The 20,266-nt window shown below is 34.8% G+C and overlaps 1 protein-coding gene across 4 annotated transcripts in view; it reads right to left on the bottom strand.

Moving 5' to 3' along the window:
* The window catches only part of trc (Serine/threonine-protein kinase tricornered), a 489,712-nt gene that overhangs the window by 56,338 nt on the left and 413,108 nt on the right, over positions 1–20,266 (bottom strand). Inside the window, exon 1 of one of the 4 annotated variants that reach the window (XM_069830380.1) lies at positions 9,363–9,515. The exons of the other annotated variants lie outside the window; for them this stretch is intronic. Within the exon in view, the coding sequence (XP_069686481.1) occupies positions 9,363–9,369 (7 nt within the window). The 5' untranslated portion in view covers positions 9,370–9,515. Of the gene's footprint in view, positions 1–9,362; positions 9,516–20,266 lie in introns of those variants that run through there. 4 annotated transcript variants of the gene reach the window in all.

Raw genomic sequence — 20,266 nt, forward strand, 5'->3', positions numbered from 1 at the left:
TCCCCGAAGGTTTGAGAAAATGAGCTATATAGATTGCTGGCTGGTACTGTGTTTGCATGGCAGGACATTTTAATACACAACTTGATCAATTTTATAGATATCTTAACATTTCTTTCACAGATATAAAGCTAAAAATCAATATTAGAGAAATGAAACCCTCGAAAGTGATTGTAATCCCTTGAAGGAAAAAAATTAAGAAGTGCATCACCAGACTCTGAAACTGGTTTTCGAATTATGTATAAGAGAATAGAATAGTTATACAGAGCTTTCTTCATATCTGTGTTGGACTCTATGTAGTAACATATGAAGCACGTAGGTTTGTCATACAATAGGATAATTATTTTACAGTACAGTAGCTACTTTCTTTCTTACCCACTCAACTGACCATTACACACCGCTACGGGTAAGGAAGGGAGATTCATCTGATCTTACATTAGACAAAGGCCTTCCTGATCATGTGATCGGCATGATGCAGTGCCACTGTTTAGGCGGAAGATAAATTTCTTCCATTGCCCACATCAGGAATCGAACCTCGGATCGTTTGGTTGGGCAACTGCGATTTCCACATCAACCACGACTTACTAACTAAATCCTTTTTCACCAATGTTAAAAAAATTTATGATAGCCACGGTCCTGAGTTAGAATTACGTTCTAGACAGACTTTAGACCATATACAGCATGAGTATCTGTCATTTGTGAATATAATACTCATTTCTGTCTTACAAGGCTAGCATTGCGTCACTAGAGACACATGTGTTCCAGCAAAAACCCCGGATATAGACTTAGGTCAAGGCAGTTCAAGGACATTAAGTGTTATGGTGTAGCAGTAGCATACTTTACGTGTGGTGATAATAGCAGCAGTACTAGTAACAGTAGCAGCATTAATAGTAACAGTAGCAATAAAACTAAAAATAGTAAATATCAGTAGCATTAGCACTACTAGAGCAATTGAAGGGGTTGATAGCAAAAACCGGACAAGTCCAAAAATACAAATTTTGAGCAAAGTACAGTTCTCTTCACTTCGTTTCAAGTGGCATCTATTGGCATAACGAGTTTCGACAAAAACCGGATTTGTGTCATTGAGATGAGTGTTTGAAAATGAGGCGTTTCTGCAAAAAAGCGGATTAGTTCTATGTCTTTCTAGCAAACACGACAAGTCACAAACTTATCCGGTTTTTGTTAGAAAATATCTTGAAGATGGCATTATCATTGTCTTCTTTTGTTTTATCGTCATATTAGCTGTTACTGTCGGTGTTATTGGTTAAATATCTCGTTTTATAAATGAATAGGCCTAATCATCAAAATGAACCAGATCCAAAAATGCAATGGCCAAAGAAGAAGAAGAAGAGGAAAGAAAAGAAGGAAGATAAAATAATAAATTTCAAAGTTAAAGGTGAAGAAGATATGAATCATGTTGGGAAACTGATTCCACGACGTGTGAAAATAGCTATTATAATAATAATACTTACTTATTTACTGGCTTTTAAGGAACCCGGAGGTTCATTGCCGCCCTCACATAAGCCCGCCATTGGTCCCTATCCTGAGCAAGATTAATCCTGTCTCTACCATCATATCCCACCTCCCTCAAATTCATTTTAATATTATCTTCCCACCTACCTCTCGGCCTCCCCAAAGGTCCCATAATTTATTATTATTATTATTATTATTATTATTATTATTATTATTATTATTGAGCATAGTTCATTGTGTTATTAGAATAATTATATTTCGATACTTAATATAGGCCTACCTGACGTGCCAAGAATTCAAAGGCTGAAGGACATAAATTTAGACAGATAAAAATATAAACATTACAATACTGATTTTCTTGTTCAGAAAGTGATTCCAACATTAAGTTTTTAATTTAATAAAACATTTATAAAGTATTCCTTTGTATGTTGATAATAATCCTTGGCGCTACAGCCTGTGAAGGGCCTAGACCGACCAGCCGGCTGCTGGCCTCACGGCCACATACCGAAGCAGAGGTGGACGATCATACAACCAGAATGGAGGTATCGTGTGGTTAGCACGATGATCCCCCCAGCCGTTTTAGCTGGTATTCGCAACCGGATTTCGCTACCTATCGTAGCTCCCCCAGTGCATCACGATGCTGGGTGGGCACCGGTCCCATACACTGGCCGAAATTTCATGAGAAAATGTCTTCCCCCATGAGGACTCGAACCAGCGCGCATTCTGTAACGCGAGTCCTAGGCAGGGTGCCTTAGACCGCGACGCCAAGATATATGAGATTCCTGTATAAAATAAGTTAGATTATTATATTGTATGAGAAACGTGAGGGACAGTTCTTTTAGTTTTCTGAAAAATTAATATTTTGGACTTGTCCGGTTTTTGCTATCAACCCTTCAATTGTCCGAAATTTCACTACGATCAGAAATATATAAAATGGGGGGGGGGGACAACAAACAAAGTGTACCAATGTAAAGTGATATGAAAGTAATGTAAAAAAATACCTTCAAAATTGAAATATTAATTTCAGGCTTACAATCAATAGATAACAAACATGCCAACTAATTCATGTGTAAAACGTTCCCTTATTCCACACAAAAAAATTCACAAATCTACGATTATGAGGACCAAATCTATGGCAATCTGATTTCAGGCTTTTTAAAATTTTGTTTATATACTATAACAAGGTTTGACATACCTTAGCTTTCTGTCAAAAAATCCTCTACAATTATGCGTTACTTCTGAAAACCCTGTAGCTCTGTCTCATCTTCCCTTGTAATTAATTCATTCAATGGTAACAGCAGCAGTAGTAGTACATTATATGCTCACGTACCACAGTTTGAAAATTTCTGCGACAGTGTAATGAAAATCGACCCAATAAACATTCGTCACGAGCATGCCAGTAATTCCGCGTGATGGAGAGAAATTAAGCTGGAATTAATGCAAGACCTGGCAACAAAAACGTCGAAATACAAGAATTTTATGACTAAGGCAAAAATACACAAGCATACGTCCATAAACAGTAATAGCTTAGGGAGTGGCAGTTCTAGGAATTAAAATAGCCTGGTCAGCAGTGACCAAAGTGAGTCGGCCGACATGTCACAGGGAAAACGTGATTTGTCTATTACAGTCCACGTGCGTGTTCACAATGCTTCACAAGCACTTTCAGGTTCGAAACACATTACAGGTCAATAGGGTTTTGTGTCTTTGGCTATCAACGCAGATGTAGCTTATAACTAGTGACAGACAAAATATGAAATTTCATATTCTAAAATCTAAACTATTCCTGTTTGAGGTATGGAATCAAGGATTTACACAACATAGAATGCAATAATTAACGCCAAAAATTTATATTTCATAATGTTTCGGTAAAACTGTCACATTTCATAAAAGTCTGCATTATATATGAGCACAGGTGAAAAACGTGATAAGTCCAAAATTATCGATTTTCTCTTTTAGATGTCACGTAATAGCTCACGTAGTGTAGATCTCTGTAGTTTAACTGAACAGAATAACAATCTTATTAGTCAAAATAAATTTGAAGAATGATAAACCGAAGACAATAGAATATAATGGGTCTTGAAACTTTCATCTTGCTCTCATGTAAAAACAGTAAAACGTGACACCTGTAATCTTCAATTATATATTATATATTTAGCATGAATTTTTTCCCTCCGCTAATATTATTTGCGTAACTATTCCTGAACCAGGCTTTTCAGATATTATAAGGAGACAATAGATATACAATATTTTACAGGAAATACTTGAAAAACCAAAGCCATCCATTCCACAAATATTCCAGGATTCCCAAGAACAATTGAAATCTCCGAACAATCCTTTGGCGTCACTGAACTCATAGCATCAATGAATTCGAGAAGCCAAAATAAAATAAGTAGTTCCTATTCCACCTTCGCCAATTCTTTCTAGCCCAATGGAAGTCTTTCCAGAATTTCCGTGTCTACTTATACAAGTGTAATAGTAGTATTACGATACAAGGTTGGAGAGTGCTTTTTACAAATCGAGAAAAAGTTTCAAAAACGAGTAGAGCGACTATGAACAGCTGATTCTCAACAAGGCGTTTGTCATAGGTGTCGGTAGATGGCGGGAGTAGTTTTAATTACAACCCTAGAGCAGTTATTTGTAATATTTCAACATACTTTTCCTCAGTTGGCTAAGGCGCTTGCCTGCCGAACTGGAGTTGCGCTCGAGCGCGGGTTCGATTCCCACTTAAGAAATAAATATAGCCTCATTCTCCAGAAAAGGTGGTTTTCTTGTGCGAGGTTTATATTTATGATTTAGATCTCCATCGCTGAATTGCTTAAACCAGTTTGATGCCATCCTATAACTGAGCACCTCTTCACCTTCATCTTCACTTCACCTATTTCTCCAGCTACCGATTTTGACTCTCGTATTTTTTTCCAAAATAAACGGAAAATCACTCGAATTATGATTGTATCGTCGTATATTTCCAATGAGAAACATGAAGATAATAACCAACAACAGATATAAAAAATATCGAACGGTGCCTAGCAACTCAGAAACAAATGAGTAGAGCGTTTATAGAAGAAGACTTCAGAGAGGACTTAGTAAATTACTATGAACAGGTCGCGACGCACTAAATACAGCTGTAATTTAAGCTAACTAAAATAACCAAACTTAACCGAACCCAACAGAATTAGTATGATTACAGAAAGAATGATGTTAATTTAATTTCTTCAGTCACGAGAAGAGGAAGACCGATGAATGTCGTAATATTAGTCCCATGCTGTAACAGTAAACGGCGTGCTTTGTTAGTAGGTAGGGGAGAAGTGGGTACAGTGAGACAGGGAGAACAGTAAGACATTTTTTATTAGATAGTAAATTTTGATGTTGAAATGTTTGTAACAGTGGAGTTGCATGTTGCATGAGTAAAGTAACAGTATTTTCATACTCGATTTGATTCTAGTTATAAAGGTGAATGATGAAAAAATAATTTGTAATTTTTCACTCTAGAAGTAAAATTTTGGCTTGTGTTTAATGAAGGTTATATTGGATATACAAATTAAATAGAAATATGAATGTTTTGTTACCTAATACTATGGTATTTTACGTTATGTTTTGCAAAGTTTCGTCTTTCTTGTTTTGATTTTGAAGTGATGGCGCCATTTTTAAACAAACTATGTGTAAAGGGAACAGTGAGACATGCCATTGAAGGGTACACTGAGACGTCTCACTGTTCCCATTTACCAATGATTTGCAAAAATAAACAGTAATTATATAAAAAATTATCCACAAAATTTAAAAAATATATTAAGAAATAATATAGAATTAAATTAAATTCTTGTAATTATTAGCTTTGTTGTCACCAAAAATTCATTTTATTTTTTTGCAAAAGTTTGAAAAGCCATGGAAAATTCACTTTTCCAAATGTTACAGATGTTTCAATGGTTTCGAAGTCAGACATCAAAATGATTCTAAATAAGTCTACAGAACATGGCAAGATAAAGAGAAGCAAGCTTTCTTTTCTTTTGAAATAAATGTAAATAATTTCAATGTCCGTTAATAGACACAGGTGTCTCACTGTACCCTCGTGAATGGGAACAGTGAGACATTTGCATTTTTTTTACAAACACGCATTGTATATTATGTCCTTTATCTATTAACATTTCTGTGTATGTATTATTGTACTCCACGTTTTAATGTATATTTCTATTGCACTTGATTTTAAAAATACCTGAAATTTCACTTGCATACATATGTCTTAATATTTTGTCTCTCACTGTACCCACTACTCCCCTATTTAAGAGTGTCTCGCTGTTAAATAAACTTAAACCAACAAACTGTCTGATACTTGTCACAAAAAGTCATCGGCTGGTCACGGACTCCTGTTTGAGAACGCTGGATTGCTGAGTATCACGTAATGGTCCAGTAGACAGACAGTCCTTCGCGAGAAATGAGCTGGAATGTTCCACGTGGGTAAACAGACAGACCTGAGAACGCAGTAAAAATCACTTCTTCTGCTAGAAGTACAACACTTGACTGGGAACTACTGTCACTTTAGAAACGGAGCTATGTCACGGAATCGTTTCTTATAATGATTAGGATTAATTATGAACGGAATTGCAGTGATATGGCAGGTAGTGATGTGAAAATATATTTTCATGCAAGTTAAAGTTGCAGGTTTCCAACAGCAGACTGAAAAAAGTCAAAGTTACAGGTCTAGAAGGTCAGCTATTAAGAAACTGTAAGATTGCCGTCATTAGGTTCCTTGGCTATGCATCAATAACTGCAGCTTCAAAGCCATGTAGCTGGATGATTAACGTGATGAAAGTAACAGCCAAGAAATCCTAGGTTCCAATTTCCATACTCACTTTCATTTTTTCAACTGAAACTGTTTATTATTCAATAGTTTTACATGATCGGCATATAGATACAATATTTTACTGTTGATTGTTTTAATTTCTCATATATATGAAACTACGAGACTCATAGGCATATGCATGAAATCTGTTCAAATATGTTGACTTTGATGAAAGTGTTCAGAGTATAAAATAATGATAATACAAAATATTGAGAAAATATACACTCTAATCTTTTACAATTTGTGCTCAAAATTTGTTCCATTTTCTAGTGTTATGTTCTTCTTGCACTTACTTCAACATGATGCTAAGTTTATTCGAAGCTCCGCAAAAAGTCTGCATCATATACTACCTGAATACAACGCTCTGATAATAAATCTGTTGGTTTTAATCTTTTAATTTATGACAAAACTGCAGGAAATTCCTACATGAAGCACCAACAGAATATGATTATGATATGTAGTCAAGCTTTGACTTAATTGCACTTTGGAATTGTATGAGGTCCACCGCTGTGAAGTAACGGGGAGGATTCCTGACCAAGAAACGAGCGGGCCCGGATTCGATTCCTGGTTGGGATAAGTCACCTGGTTGAGGTTTTTTTCCGGTGTTTTTCCTCAACCCATTAAGAGCAAATGCTGGATAACTTTCGGCGCCGGACTCTGGACCCATTTCGCTGGCATTATCACCTTCATTTCATTCAGACGCTACATAACCATAGCAATTGCAAAAGTGTCGTAAAATAACCAATAATAATAATAATAATAATAATAATAATAATAATAATAATAATAATAATAATAATAATAATTGTATGAGAAATACATTGATTTAAAAACTGTCATTCACTGGGGCTTTTACCCTAACAATTAATTTTTAATTAGGCACGCACAGGCACGATTCCTGTGCTTTCGTGAATACAAGATCTATTATTCTATCTCTTCGTTGGTTTATGAAACATAACCTATATAATGAGAAATAACATAGTAAATATTGATATAATAAATTTAAAATTACAGAACAAATTCACAAGAGATTTAGACAGTATATCAACAGGAATGAGACGCAGTCATTAATCACCAGCTTTCGCTATAAACAGCTACTCTATTTTCTTCCATCGGGTACACATTGAGCTTCTGACATGAAACGTCTACGTTTGAGTTAATCCTTAAATTGACAAAGTATCCTATAGGATACAACAGGTTAATAGGCTATATGCTATAATTTTAATAGAATAGAAAAAAAATTGGTAGAAAAATTAAAATTTCAAAATACTATAATATTGTACAACATACAAAATATGGGCACTGCGATAGTTGTTTTCTTTACAGTCCGACAAGGTTTAATAAACTAGTGTGAGAAATGAAGTTTAGCCAATTTAAGAGTTAAATAAAGAAAAGCTATAACGACTGGACATCAAAAGTTTATTCTGACTCGTGGTACTATGGGAACAGAAGTATAAGATGGACTTCGTGCCTTGTGGTTTTTCACGCGGTCATCTCCCTCCATTCTCTATTTAATGTGCCTCATACCATAAGTTACAGAACAGATTTTCAAGAGAGTTTTCATTTGATTACACCTCATTCCCTTCCATTTAGTTATACTGGAGATTACCTGAATCTTCTCTAAATTTGTGTATAAAAAACTACACCAAATTCTACACTACATTATCTGAATATACACCTTAGAAAAAAATTAAAAATAAAACCCGTGAAATGATTATATATAGCTTTTATCAATTGACTTAACATATGATATAAATTATTCTTAAAAATTCTATCAACCACGGTGGCGCTTTCATTGCCAATTTTTTCCCATTGCTTTCTGGCGAAATTCCTTTTAATTTCTATCAATTAATTAACCACTTCAATGATTTATGGTGCAGATATGAGACCCGACAAGAGAGAGAAACAGTTGTTAATCACTAGAGATTTCTTATAATCTATTTTCTTTAAATCAGTTACAACATTATTTTAAGTTTACAGCAATATACAGTATTTCCCACGCGTTTTTTTAATCTTCTGTTAATTTATGATAAAACTACTATAAATAACCCTACACAATGTATTCACTACATAGAATACTAGTAAAGAATTCTAATTTAAAAGAGATAAGACCAAAAAGTGCCTGTAGGAAGCATATGGTACATCTACTAATTTCTAAATTGTCAATCACTGGGGCTTTTTACTTACTAAACTTTCCGCACAAAATTTAGTTCTTTTTATAAATATATGCACTTCTATATATTACTTCAATACCTATTTCATTTACGACACGGATATAAGAATGAAATCGCAGTACATATGGGAGTAAAATATAATATAATGTATCGCACATAAAATATTTAGAAGAGATTTAAAATTGGCACAGACTTTTAACTATAACGCAAGGCAGCTGTTAATCACTAGAATTTTTTCATTGTAGCCTATTTTATTCCATATAAAATATTTAAAAGAGGTTTAAAATTAGCACAGACTTTCAACAACAATGCAAAGCAGGTGTTAATCACTCGAATTTTCATTATAGTCAATTTTCTCGCACGTAAAATATTTACAAGAGATTTAAAATTAGCACAGATTTCCAAAAACAACGCAGGCAGGTGTTATTCATTCGAATTTTCATTACAGCCTATTTTCTTTTATTAAATTAAAAACTTGAAGCTATAAATTTCGCACAAATTATTTGATTTTCTGCTAATTTACAATAAAATCCTACATAATGTACACAATACATGAAAATTCTATAGAAAATTCCGGAATCTGATTGTAAAAACCAATTTGAAATTAAATGGGATATATTTAAATTACTATCAATCATTGGGGCTCCTACCCTACTAAATTTTCAGTCAGCATTTGCTCGCACAATTGACTGCTTTATTAGTGGCATGCATTTCTACAAATATTCAAATACTCCGCTCACTTACGACACGTACAAAACACAGCATCCACAGGAGTAAGAACAAATTAAAATATACAAAACAAATTCACAAGAGGTAAAAGACCCAAACACTGACACCATCACAACAGCACACACGCACGTGCGTGGCTGGAATGCACGCACCTTCCATCCCCGCTCACACAGCACGCTGCAACGTTCGACTCAAGGCATGACGCACCGAACTGAGGCGCGCGAGATCGCCTGGCCAGCTGGCAGGCATCTCAATCAATAGCCGAGACGCGCACCGCGCTCTCTCGCCGGATGCTGGAAACTGGGTTGTTGCTACGGCAACCACAAACAACGGCACGGCCACCTAGATCTGTGGCTCAAGGCCAGTGCACGGGGATGCGGAGATCATGTTGACCGACCTCTGCCATTTAAATACATGTAAACCCATCCTCAAAACGTCGAGTAGGGAGACAGAGGAATTTAAAGAGGTCGTCGAAATATTTTGAGTGCAGATGAACATTACTGCAAATGAAATCACTGTTTACATAAACAATAACAGATTTTGTAACCGCATAATGAAGAATAAATTACCCCATTACGCTCATTACACTGATTTATCTAGATTTAGAAATATTTTACGAAGATGGCTCGCCGACAATCCTTTCTATAGTGTGGGTGAATATTTTGAACAAGCAGGAACCCTTCAATTATTTTAATCTTAATTTTATATTAATTTTGTATTATTGATTGACTATGCCCATACCATATATTTTAATGTTTATGGCTGTAATTAAATTACATTAAAATTATAAAATCGACTATTCAATTGCAAAGAGCAATCAATCCATTACCGAATAATAATAATAATAATAATAATAATAATAATAATAATAATAATAATAATAATAAGGTATCCCCGTAACATGCCATGAAGGTACTTGGGGGACATGGAGGTAGAGCCCCATGCTTTCCATGACCTCGGCACTAGAATAAGGTGGTGTGGTCGGCACCACGCTCTGACCGCCTTTTACCCCCGGGAAAGACCCGGTACTCAATTTTATAGGAGGCTGAGTGAACCTCGGAGCTGTTTTGAAAGTTTGGCAACGAGAAAAAATCCTGTCACCACCTGGGATCGAACCCCGGATCTTCCAGTCCGTAGCCAGCTGCTCTACCAACTGAGCTACCCGGCCGTCGGATAATAATAATAATAATAATAATAATAATAATAATAATACTCACAAATAGCTTTTAAGGTACCTACAGGTTCATTGCAGCCCTCACAAAAGCCCGCCATCGGTCCTTATCCTGAGCAAGATTAATCCAGTCTCTACCATCATAACCCAACTCCCTCAAATCTATTTTAATATTATCCTCCCATCTACGCCTTGGCCTCTCCAAAGGTCTTTTCTCCTCAGGTCTTCCAACTAACACACTATATGCAGTTCTAGATTCACCCATACGTGCTATGTGCCGTGCCCATGTGGATTTAATGTTCCTAATTATGTCAGGTGAAGAATACAATGCGTGCAGTTCTGCGTTGTATAACTTCCTCCATTCTCCTGTAACTTCATCCCTCTTAGCCCCAAATATTTTCGCAAGCACCTATTCTCGAACACCCTTAACCTCTGCTCCTCTCTCAAAGTGAGAGTCCAAGTTTCACAAAACTCAGTTAATAGGCACTGTTCTCCCACTAAACCACAATAAAAATTAATATATCTTTATTTCGAAAGAAAAACAGAGATTGGAGATGAATTCGGAATCTACCCAAATTAGTTTTATTCAAATATTGCATTAAATTAAATTTTAATGGATATGTGCTACAACAGAACTACTCTGGTCGCAAGGAAAGAAGCAACATTTGACAGCTCAGTAATGTATATTTTTGAACTCGCCTTAATGGCGCCACACATAATGTGGACACAACATTGCTACATGTATATATATATATATATATATATATATATATACATACATGTAGCGTCCACACCTGTGGAGTAATGGTCAGCGCGTCTGGCCGCGATTCCCGGTCGGGAAAAGTTATCTGGTTGAGGTTTTTCCCGGGGTTTTCCCTCAACCCAATTTTAGAAAATGTTGGTTAACTTTCGGTGCTGGACCCCGGACTCATTTCACCGATATTATTACCTTCATCTCATTGAGACCCTAAATAACCAAAGATGTTGATAAAGCGTCGTAAAATAATCTACTAAAAAAAATACACATGTAGCAATGTTGTATCCACTTCCTGTGTGGCGCCCTCTACCAATAATCTTACAGTATTTCCAAACAGTATGTATTTGTTACCTCCATGTGGATTACTAACATTGTTGCTAATTCCTTTACCGCTCCAAACAAAAGAAAGCGGAACCAGTTCACTGCCAATAATCTTTCAGCATTTCTAAATATAATTTTTTGTCACCTCCACGTGAATAACAGTGCAAAAAAGACTTACCAAAAAACAAAGGAAGGCGCTTGTCTAATAAATGAATGAGAGCACTATACCAATCTTATAAAGTCTATAACAGTTGTTGCCAATATCCTAAAGTGAACTGAGATTTATCCTTCGAAGAGGTGGAAAAATTCAAATATCTTGGAGCAACAGTAACAAATATAAATGACACTCGGGAGGAAATTAAACGCAGAATAAATATGGGAAATGCGTGTTATTATTCGGTTGAGAAGCTCTTATCATCCAGTCTGCTGTCCAAAAATCTGAAAGTTAGAATTTATAAAACAGTTATATTACCGGTTCTTCTGTATGGTTGTGAAACTTGGACTCTCACTCTGAGAGAGGAACATAGGTTCAGGGTGTTTGAGAATAAGGTGCTTAGGAAAATATTTGGGGCTAAGCGGGATGAAGTTACAGGAGAATGGAGAAAGTTACACAACACAGAACTGCACGCATTGTATTCTTCACCTAACATAATTAGGAACATTAAATCCAGACGTTTGAGATGGGCAGGGCATGTAGCACGTATGGGCGAATCCAGAAATGCATATAGAGTGTTAGTTGGGAGACCGGAGGGAAAAAGACCTTTAGGGAGGCCGAGACGTAGATGGGAGGATAATATTAAAATGGATTTGAGGGAGGTGGGGTAAGATGATAGAGACTGGATTAATCTTGCACAGGATAGGGACCGCTGGCGGGCTTATGTGAGGGCGGCAATGAACCTTCGGGTTCCTTAAAAGCCATTTGTAAGTAAGTAAGTAAGTTATCCTAAAGTGAACTGTGGCCGATACTCTGTCGGCCGACTTTAACTTGAACTGAACAAATATAATGTGGAGATACGTCCACAACGTGACCATAATTTTCCCCATTTTTCACCTCACAGACACCTGGCAGGACTTTACTGACTAATCTTTCCTATTTCCTGTAGGGAAAGGCCAGTGCAATTCCATGTAAGTGGACACTGCCGTCTTTTCCAGCGACTGCTCAGCCCTTACTGGAATCAAGAGCAGCGCTCTAATTGTAAAGCATGAGACCGCCGCGGGGACTTTGAACGACAGCACGTGTAGGGGAGGGAGGTCGTAAATTGGCGCTACAATCCATTGGCATTCCCACCAGCTAGCCCAACATTGTGCTCAGCTTAGCAATCATAACCGCTGCGTCATACTATGGAGAAAAAAAAAACTGCTGTCACAGCGAGGCTAACAAGTGACTGCAGTGAAGCTAGACTTAATCTGAAAAAATGATACTTTAATTTGATACTTTTTAATATCGGTGTCCCACAAGGGACTGTCCTTGGTACTATTATTTTGTTTTTAATATATATTAATGATTTACGGCAATTAGTTTAGAAGAATTCAATGGTGAGATATTTTCGTATGAGGACGACACTGTTGTTATTTTCGCAGGTGAAACTTGGGATGATCTATTAATTATAATTTGACTTTTCATAATCACCAGGGAACGGATTTATATGGACTAAAAATATATGAAATATGTAAATATATATGTAGTTATTTTTACCAAAATATGGAATTAAATATGGATTTTTACCAAAATATGGAATTAAATATGGACTTAAAATTATAAAAAAATGACTATGTACGTTAAATATTGGTACATTTTAATCAAACTAAACAAAAAATATAATGGACGTACCTTATCTTCCAATGTAGTTTCAACAAAACACAATTTTTATTGTCTGTTACCATAACAATAGGTTACAAACATTTCTTTCAAGTGCTGAAAAGTGAATCTTCTTCTATTGTCTCTGAGGATAGATTTATACTGACTAAAAGAGCGTTCGACGTCACAAGAAGTAACTGGTACATAATTCAATTTCACAATGTCTGCTGGGGATAAGTCCAAGTTAATCTTCACTGTTGATTCACCACTCATCACAGCAACAACCTTTTGTAGTTCTTCATATCCAGGGTTTTTTGAAAGTACAGTGTCCACCTTAGCTCTTACTGCATCTGCAACTTTACCTCTACCACGATTCAGTTGTTCCACAGTACTATTTATAATTTCAAAACTTTCAGATAGTGAAAGGTGCCTATTTTGGAGACTTTTGAGCGTTTTTATGATGCATGAAAATGTATGCTGAATGTGAGCTAAGTCATTCTTCACACTTATGTCACAGGTAACTGTTTTCGCAGTATCAATTGAGACTGCATCTTCAGAGTCCAATGCAAGGAGAACATTGTTAATAGAGTCTATATGTTCGGCATAATATTCAACTGCTTCTAGCCATGTACCCCATCTAGTTAAAATTGGCTTTGGTGGCAATGGAATTTCAGGGTACATTTCTTTCAACACGTTAACTCTACTGGGAGCTTTGAGAAATACTTTTTTCACTGATGAAATCAACAAATCTACTTTAGGGAAATTGTCTCTGACCACTTCTGCCACACGATGAAATGCATGCGCCACACAAGTAAAATGAGTCAATTTAGGATATACAACAGATAATGCTTGTCCAGCTTTGACCATATAAGGGGCAGCATCGCTAATAAAGAATAACACATTATCGTACATAATACCCTTTGGCCACAGGATACCCATAGCTTCGTTGAACAGTTTAACTATAGTTTTGTTATTGCACTTTTCTAGAACATCACAATGTAAAAGAATTCGTTCAGAATATTGTTCACTTAACAAACCGATAACTACATTACCAACAAGTCTACCTTCTTTGTCGGGAGTCTCATCAATGGAAACCCAAATTGAACTATCTTTAATTTCATCTCTTATCTTCTGTATTGTCTCATCGTAGATGGATGGAGCATACGTCTTCCTAAGTGTTGACTCATCCGGGATTGTATGTTGAGTATATTTTTCAAGGAATTCCCTGAAGACCTTATTCTTTAGTTTGTAGAGAGGAATATCAGCAGAGATGAGAGAACGGCACAGGTCGATGTTAAACTCAGATCTTACATTCGATGTTGTTGGTTGTGTTAAAAACAATTGTCTCTGCTTGGAATTTAGTTGTTTGTTGGCCTGATGTTTACTAGTTGTAATGTGTTGTTGCACCAGGAACTTTTGTGTAGATGATACTGCACACTGACACAAATTACAAAATAATATTTTATTGTCAGTTGATAAACCATCTTCTTTAAATTCTGAAATGTAACTTGTTAGTTTTGATTTTAAATTGACTGAATGACGTACTTTTGGCATATTTACCGTCTTTATAGTATGATTTACAAAACTGAACCTATGTGTACTCTGACTGGCATTTAACTGTTGAGCTGCACAACTGAAGTCTGTTAAAAATTTTAAATTAAATTAATACAGTTTTGTAACTTACTTTCCCATTGTTGATAGGACTGCTAATTTTCAAATAACTCTGATGTTAAAGGGATTACTGAACATGTGTTTAAATCTCTATTGTTGAAATGTATTTTTAAAAGTTAATGGAATTTTGTTTTGTTTTATTGTTAAACCTAATATAATATGGACTGTTTTATATGAAATATGGAAAATATATGGAAATTAACGAAAATATGTACTAAACTCTAAAATATGGAAAAATATGGAAAATAAAAGTAGGATTTTTCAACCCTACACATTGTGAAACATAAAGATAATGCAAAATATAAATTATATTAGCTTTATAAGTAAATATGTATTTACATATAAATCCTTTCCCTGATAATCACATATTTAATATAACAAATAATGCTTTCAAAAGTCTGGGTTTTATTATTTGAAATTCAAAAACTTTACAAAACACTTCGACACACCTTTTTAATTGTTATGTTCGCGCTAAATTGGAATATGCCTCTGTAATTTGGTCCCCCACTTGCAAATCACATAGTAATCAAATTGAAAAAATTCAAAAACGATTCTCTAAATATCTGTATTTTAGAAGATATCATAACAAAATTTCGTACAACAATCTACTTGCTGAATTTAATTTAATGTCTCTTGCCAGTCGTAGATTACTTGCTGAGCAACTTTTATTGTATAAAACATTCAACGGTGTACGGAATAACAGCGAAATATTATCACAAATCCAGATTAACGCTAGAACATCACATTTAAGAAATCGTCAATTGTTATATTATAAAAAAACCAAACACTTCATCACGTAAAAATTCACCAGTGTTAAAAATGTGTTCAAATTTCAATGAACTATGTAAAACATGAGATCTAGATTTCTGCATTTCTTACATGGAATACAAACATTTTCTTATTAATATACTGAAGGTAGTTGATTTTATATAATATTGCTATTTGTTACTCTGTAATTTGCCAATTATAGCTACATTTTACATTTTTGGCTATGATATCTATATTTAACTATTTTTCATTTATTTTATTTTGTATTTTTCATTTAAATATATATCTGTGTCTTTTATTTAGGTAGTGTCTATTTGTTCTTTTTTTTTCCTTTTCTCATTTTCCATTTTAATTTGTATTTACACTTGTATCCTGCGTTTGCATCTGTTTCATCTCTTTTTCATGTTATATGCAATTCTATGTTTTTTTTAAACGAATATTTGTACTGTCTATTGTAATTGGGGCTTTGCACTGTTATAGGCATAAATAAATAAATAAATAAATAAATAAATAAATAAATAAATAAATAAATAAATAAATAAATAAATAAATAAATAAATGAAATATATACCTTAATGGAAATAATGACATCACTTTAATTAAAAATCAGTTTGAATCCAACCTACTTGTCTTAAATCGTACTAAAACTGCGGTTGTACCATTTTTGTTGACATATATTGATATGAAATCTCTTGGTTCACTCTTGTATTTGATAATTCATATCTCCCTCATGCCAAAAACACTGCTACAGAAAAGAATAATAAAATATGCCTTAATAAGCCTCTTGATTATCCCTCAGAACTGTTCTATTCTGAATTTAAAGTATATAATACCCATCAAATTTACAACAATGTCGTATTGAATTTCGTACGTAAAAACCGTAATAAATTTAATTTGTATTTTTAATATAAAACTAAAAGAGCAGGAAACATATGAGGCGTTCAGAGCTAAAGTGCATCAAGTCACAGATTTTCATAAATTGAGTTTAATTAATTTTCTGATTATCTGAAGTTGGATCTTTTCAGAGCAGTAATGGATCAAATCTTAATTCCAAGCATTCGCCGGGAAGTGACACTAGTCACTTTTGGCTCAGATTATTTGTTCACGATGTTCTGAGCCATAGTGGATCAAGTCACCAAAGCGTTGCATCAATTAACATCACAATTGTTTATAATTTATAAATCTAGAATTTGAGATGGAGTAATAAAATTATTGCTAGTGAAATTAGATAATCCACTAGAGCAAGTTAACCTTAAGTCCTATTATCTCAAAAGTACGTCTCATGGATTTGATCCACTTTAGCTATAAACGCCTCATATCTTTGGCAGAAGCTAAATGTACTACAAATGTAGCTTATAATCACAGAAGCAAATTCGGTCCAAGGCTCTATAACAAGATAACAGCTAAATTACCAAATATTAAATTTGCTAATGCTCCTTATTTTAAAAAATAAATTTAAAAATTATTGTTTAGGGAGGCAATAGAAAGTTTCAATTACTGTAATATCGGTGTTTTTCTTTTCGTCTCTTATTATTATTATTATTATTATTATTATTACATTTTTAAAATATCGCTTCTAAATCACAGAAGGAACATACCAAAATAAAGTCAGAAAAATTGGACTTAAGATTTTAAAATAAAAATTAATAAAAATTATCACGGAAGTGACACATGTTTCCTCAAACTTTTTACGACCTTTCGCAACAATTTATTTCCTCTACACGATCGCGAATATTACCGTTAGGGCAATCTTCCAAACCGGTTACTAATTATTATGTCTGCTGCCAAATCAGCAAACGTGGTTAGTGTGTCAATAAAATTATATCTACAATTACAAAGGCATTGTGCGAAGTAATGAACAATAAAACTAATGTACACTTAAGCCCACCTGGAGTAACGGTTACCATGTCTGACTATGAAACGAGAAGGCCCGTATTTAATTCCCCCACCTCTCCTCCCAACCGAAAAAGCAGAAATGCTCCGTAATTTTCAGCGTTGGACCTAGAACTCATTTCAAAATTCAGTTCACTGTGCAGTGATGAAGCGTTTCCCACATAACTAAAAAACTATCCAACATTCTGTGATGAAATTTTTTGTGTGTATTTATGCATGTCACATCTACAATATGACGCAAGATCACTTCTCTACCTTTGATAGATTGTCTGATAAAAAATAAATTCATTTTTAAAAATGGTCAAATATCAGTATTTTCTTCAAACAGAAAATAACAAAAATATTATTTATTAAGGAATGGAGTTTAAAGAGCATGATATTGTAAACATGAGTTTCAGCAATAAAATAAAAAAAGAGAGAACATGAAAAAGTTAACAAGTTTATGAGTTATGAGGGAAACGCTTCATTACTGCACAGTAAACTGCCATCGTTTTGAATTTTGAAAAAAAAATATATATATATAATTTTTTTTTAATAATTTTTTTTTTCATTTAGCAGAAGGACAGTGTTTTACACATACCAATTTTCGTTATTGTACAAGATACAGTAATGGAGAAAAAAAAAGTTGAATATTACCAAAAATTTTACTGCTGTAAGCTGTACCTAACCCCTTAATATTGTGACAGCGACGTGAGATTCGAACTCAAGACCAGCGTCCCGCGAGAGAGCATATCGCGCGGGCTTCACGGGGAAAGGGGAAAGGAGCCTACACGCGAGGGAAGGCTGCGCGCGCAGCTGCTACTTAACGCAGTGAATGTGGAACGACCTTCTCGACTATTCCAGAAGTCCGTCGAAGTGGAGATATCGAGATAATTCTCTACACACCTGTAGAAATTTCTCGCAACTATGATTTTGCTATAAAAGAAGAAGCGCCAGCGAACTCGAGCAGTTTCAGTTTTAGAGTTTTCAGTTATTCAGTCAGTGAGTAAGCCAGAGCAAGCAAGCCAGTCAAGCCAACCGGAGTTCGACTCGAGTGTGCGTCCGCATCTGCGTCAGCATCCGAAGGCCTGAGTTCGAGTGCAGTGGACCGCAGTTGGAGGGACCCGAGTTCGAGTACAGTGAACTGTCTCTGAAGGTCTGTGGTTCGAGATACTGTGGACTCGAGTGACTGAGATAGAAGAACTGTGAACTGAGAACTGATAGTTCTGATTTGTAAATAGTGCTTTGTAAATATTAGTTAAGATTAACAGTTCATTGTTGTGCGTAATAGTCCAAGTAAATTGTCATTGTCGTCGGTGGAGTGCTATAACGAATACTGTGTTGAGTGAAGATCCAATTGTTGACGAGAGCGTTTAAGGTGAATTGTAGAAAGGAATTATTGTTGTGACGAATAAATTACATTGTTGTTACTAATAAAATTCACAATATTGAAGTTATGGTATTTTATCATACTATGATATATGGTATTTTACCATACCATAACAGTTTCTATGTTAACGTTACATCAGCCCTGCATTTCGAACCATCATTAAATAAAATACTACTACTACTACTACTACTACTACTACTAATAATAATAATAATAATAATAATAATAATAATAATAATAATATCACCAGTGAATGAAGACCCAGAAGTATATTATTAGTTTCATGAACCATGTAGGATCCCATTTACGCTGCATCATACTAGAACAAAATGACCATCTGCCGCCACTTACGCAGGGAGCGAGAATGAACAAGTGACTGGCGAATTCGGCCCTCGTTTCCTGGTAACGCGGCTGACAAGATGATAAATATTACGTAAACAGTTGAGCACTCACAGAGAAAGCGGAGGAGTTGTGAATTATTAAAACGGTATACAGATTGGAAATGGACGTGCGGGACCGACGGTAATCCTCTGGAATCACGTATCCCGAACTAGCCCAGGCATTGATAATGCAGGAGTGGGAACAAGTGCGGAAATAAAAGAGTATCATCACTCTCATGCATATGAGGAATAACATTGGATGTAGCTACTGGAATGCAGAGTAATTGAACGTAAAATTAACACTCATCCTGTTCGTCAATATAATGTTTATTTTATCCCACAGATTCTCTATGGGGAAGACATTTTTTCTCCCAATTTCGAATGATTGTCTCACCATCTCCTTCTCATTAGACTGTCCTCATTACTACGTATAGATTCGTTATGCAAGAGATATAATTTTCTCTTCATTTCAATCAAGTCATACAATCCCTTCTCTGTTAATCGCTGTAATTAGGGTTTCCAACTATTTTTTCATTAAAAAATGTGGGAGACTAAGAAATCGGCATAATTTCACATAGAAAATTGACGAATTATTCAGTTCAATTATATATATATATATATATATATATATATATATATATATATATATATATATATAGCCTACCATAGCAACAGTCAATCAATTGGACGGAGTTACGCAATAACAGACCAACCGACAATTTGAAAGAAAATAGATATTTGCACAAATCTGTTGATGGCAGGCTAATTTAACTCGAAAAAAATGAAGAATGCAATATCTGAATTTTGCTGCTATTTATAAGCAGAAATTCGTTTATTGCATAAAATGCATTTATTTATTTTACTTTGAAATATTAATCCAACTGCTGGTCTCTGATTAAAAATCGGTTAGCCTTTTTTGGTATTATTT

Source organism: Periplaneta americana, chromosome 7 (assembly GCF_040183065.1).
Source record: "Periplaneta americana isolate PAMFEO1 chromosome 7, P.americana_PAMFEO1_priV1, whole genome shotgun sequence".
NCBI classification, from domain to species: domain Eukaryota; kingdom Metazoa; phylum Arthropoda; class Insecta; order Blattodea; family Blattidae; genus Periplaneta; species Periplaneta americana.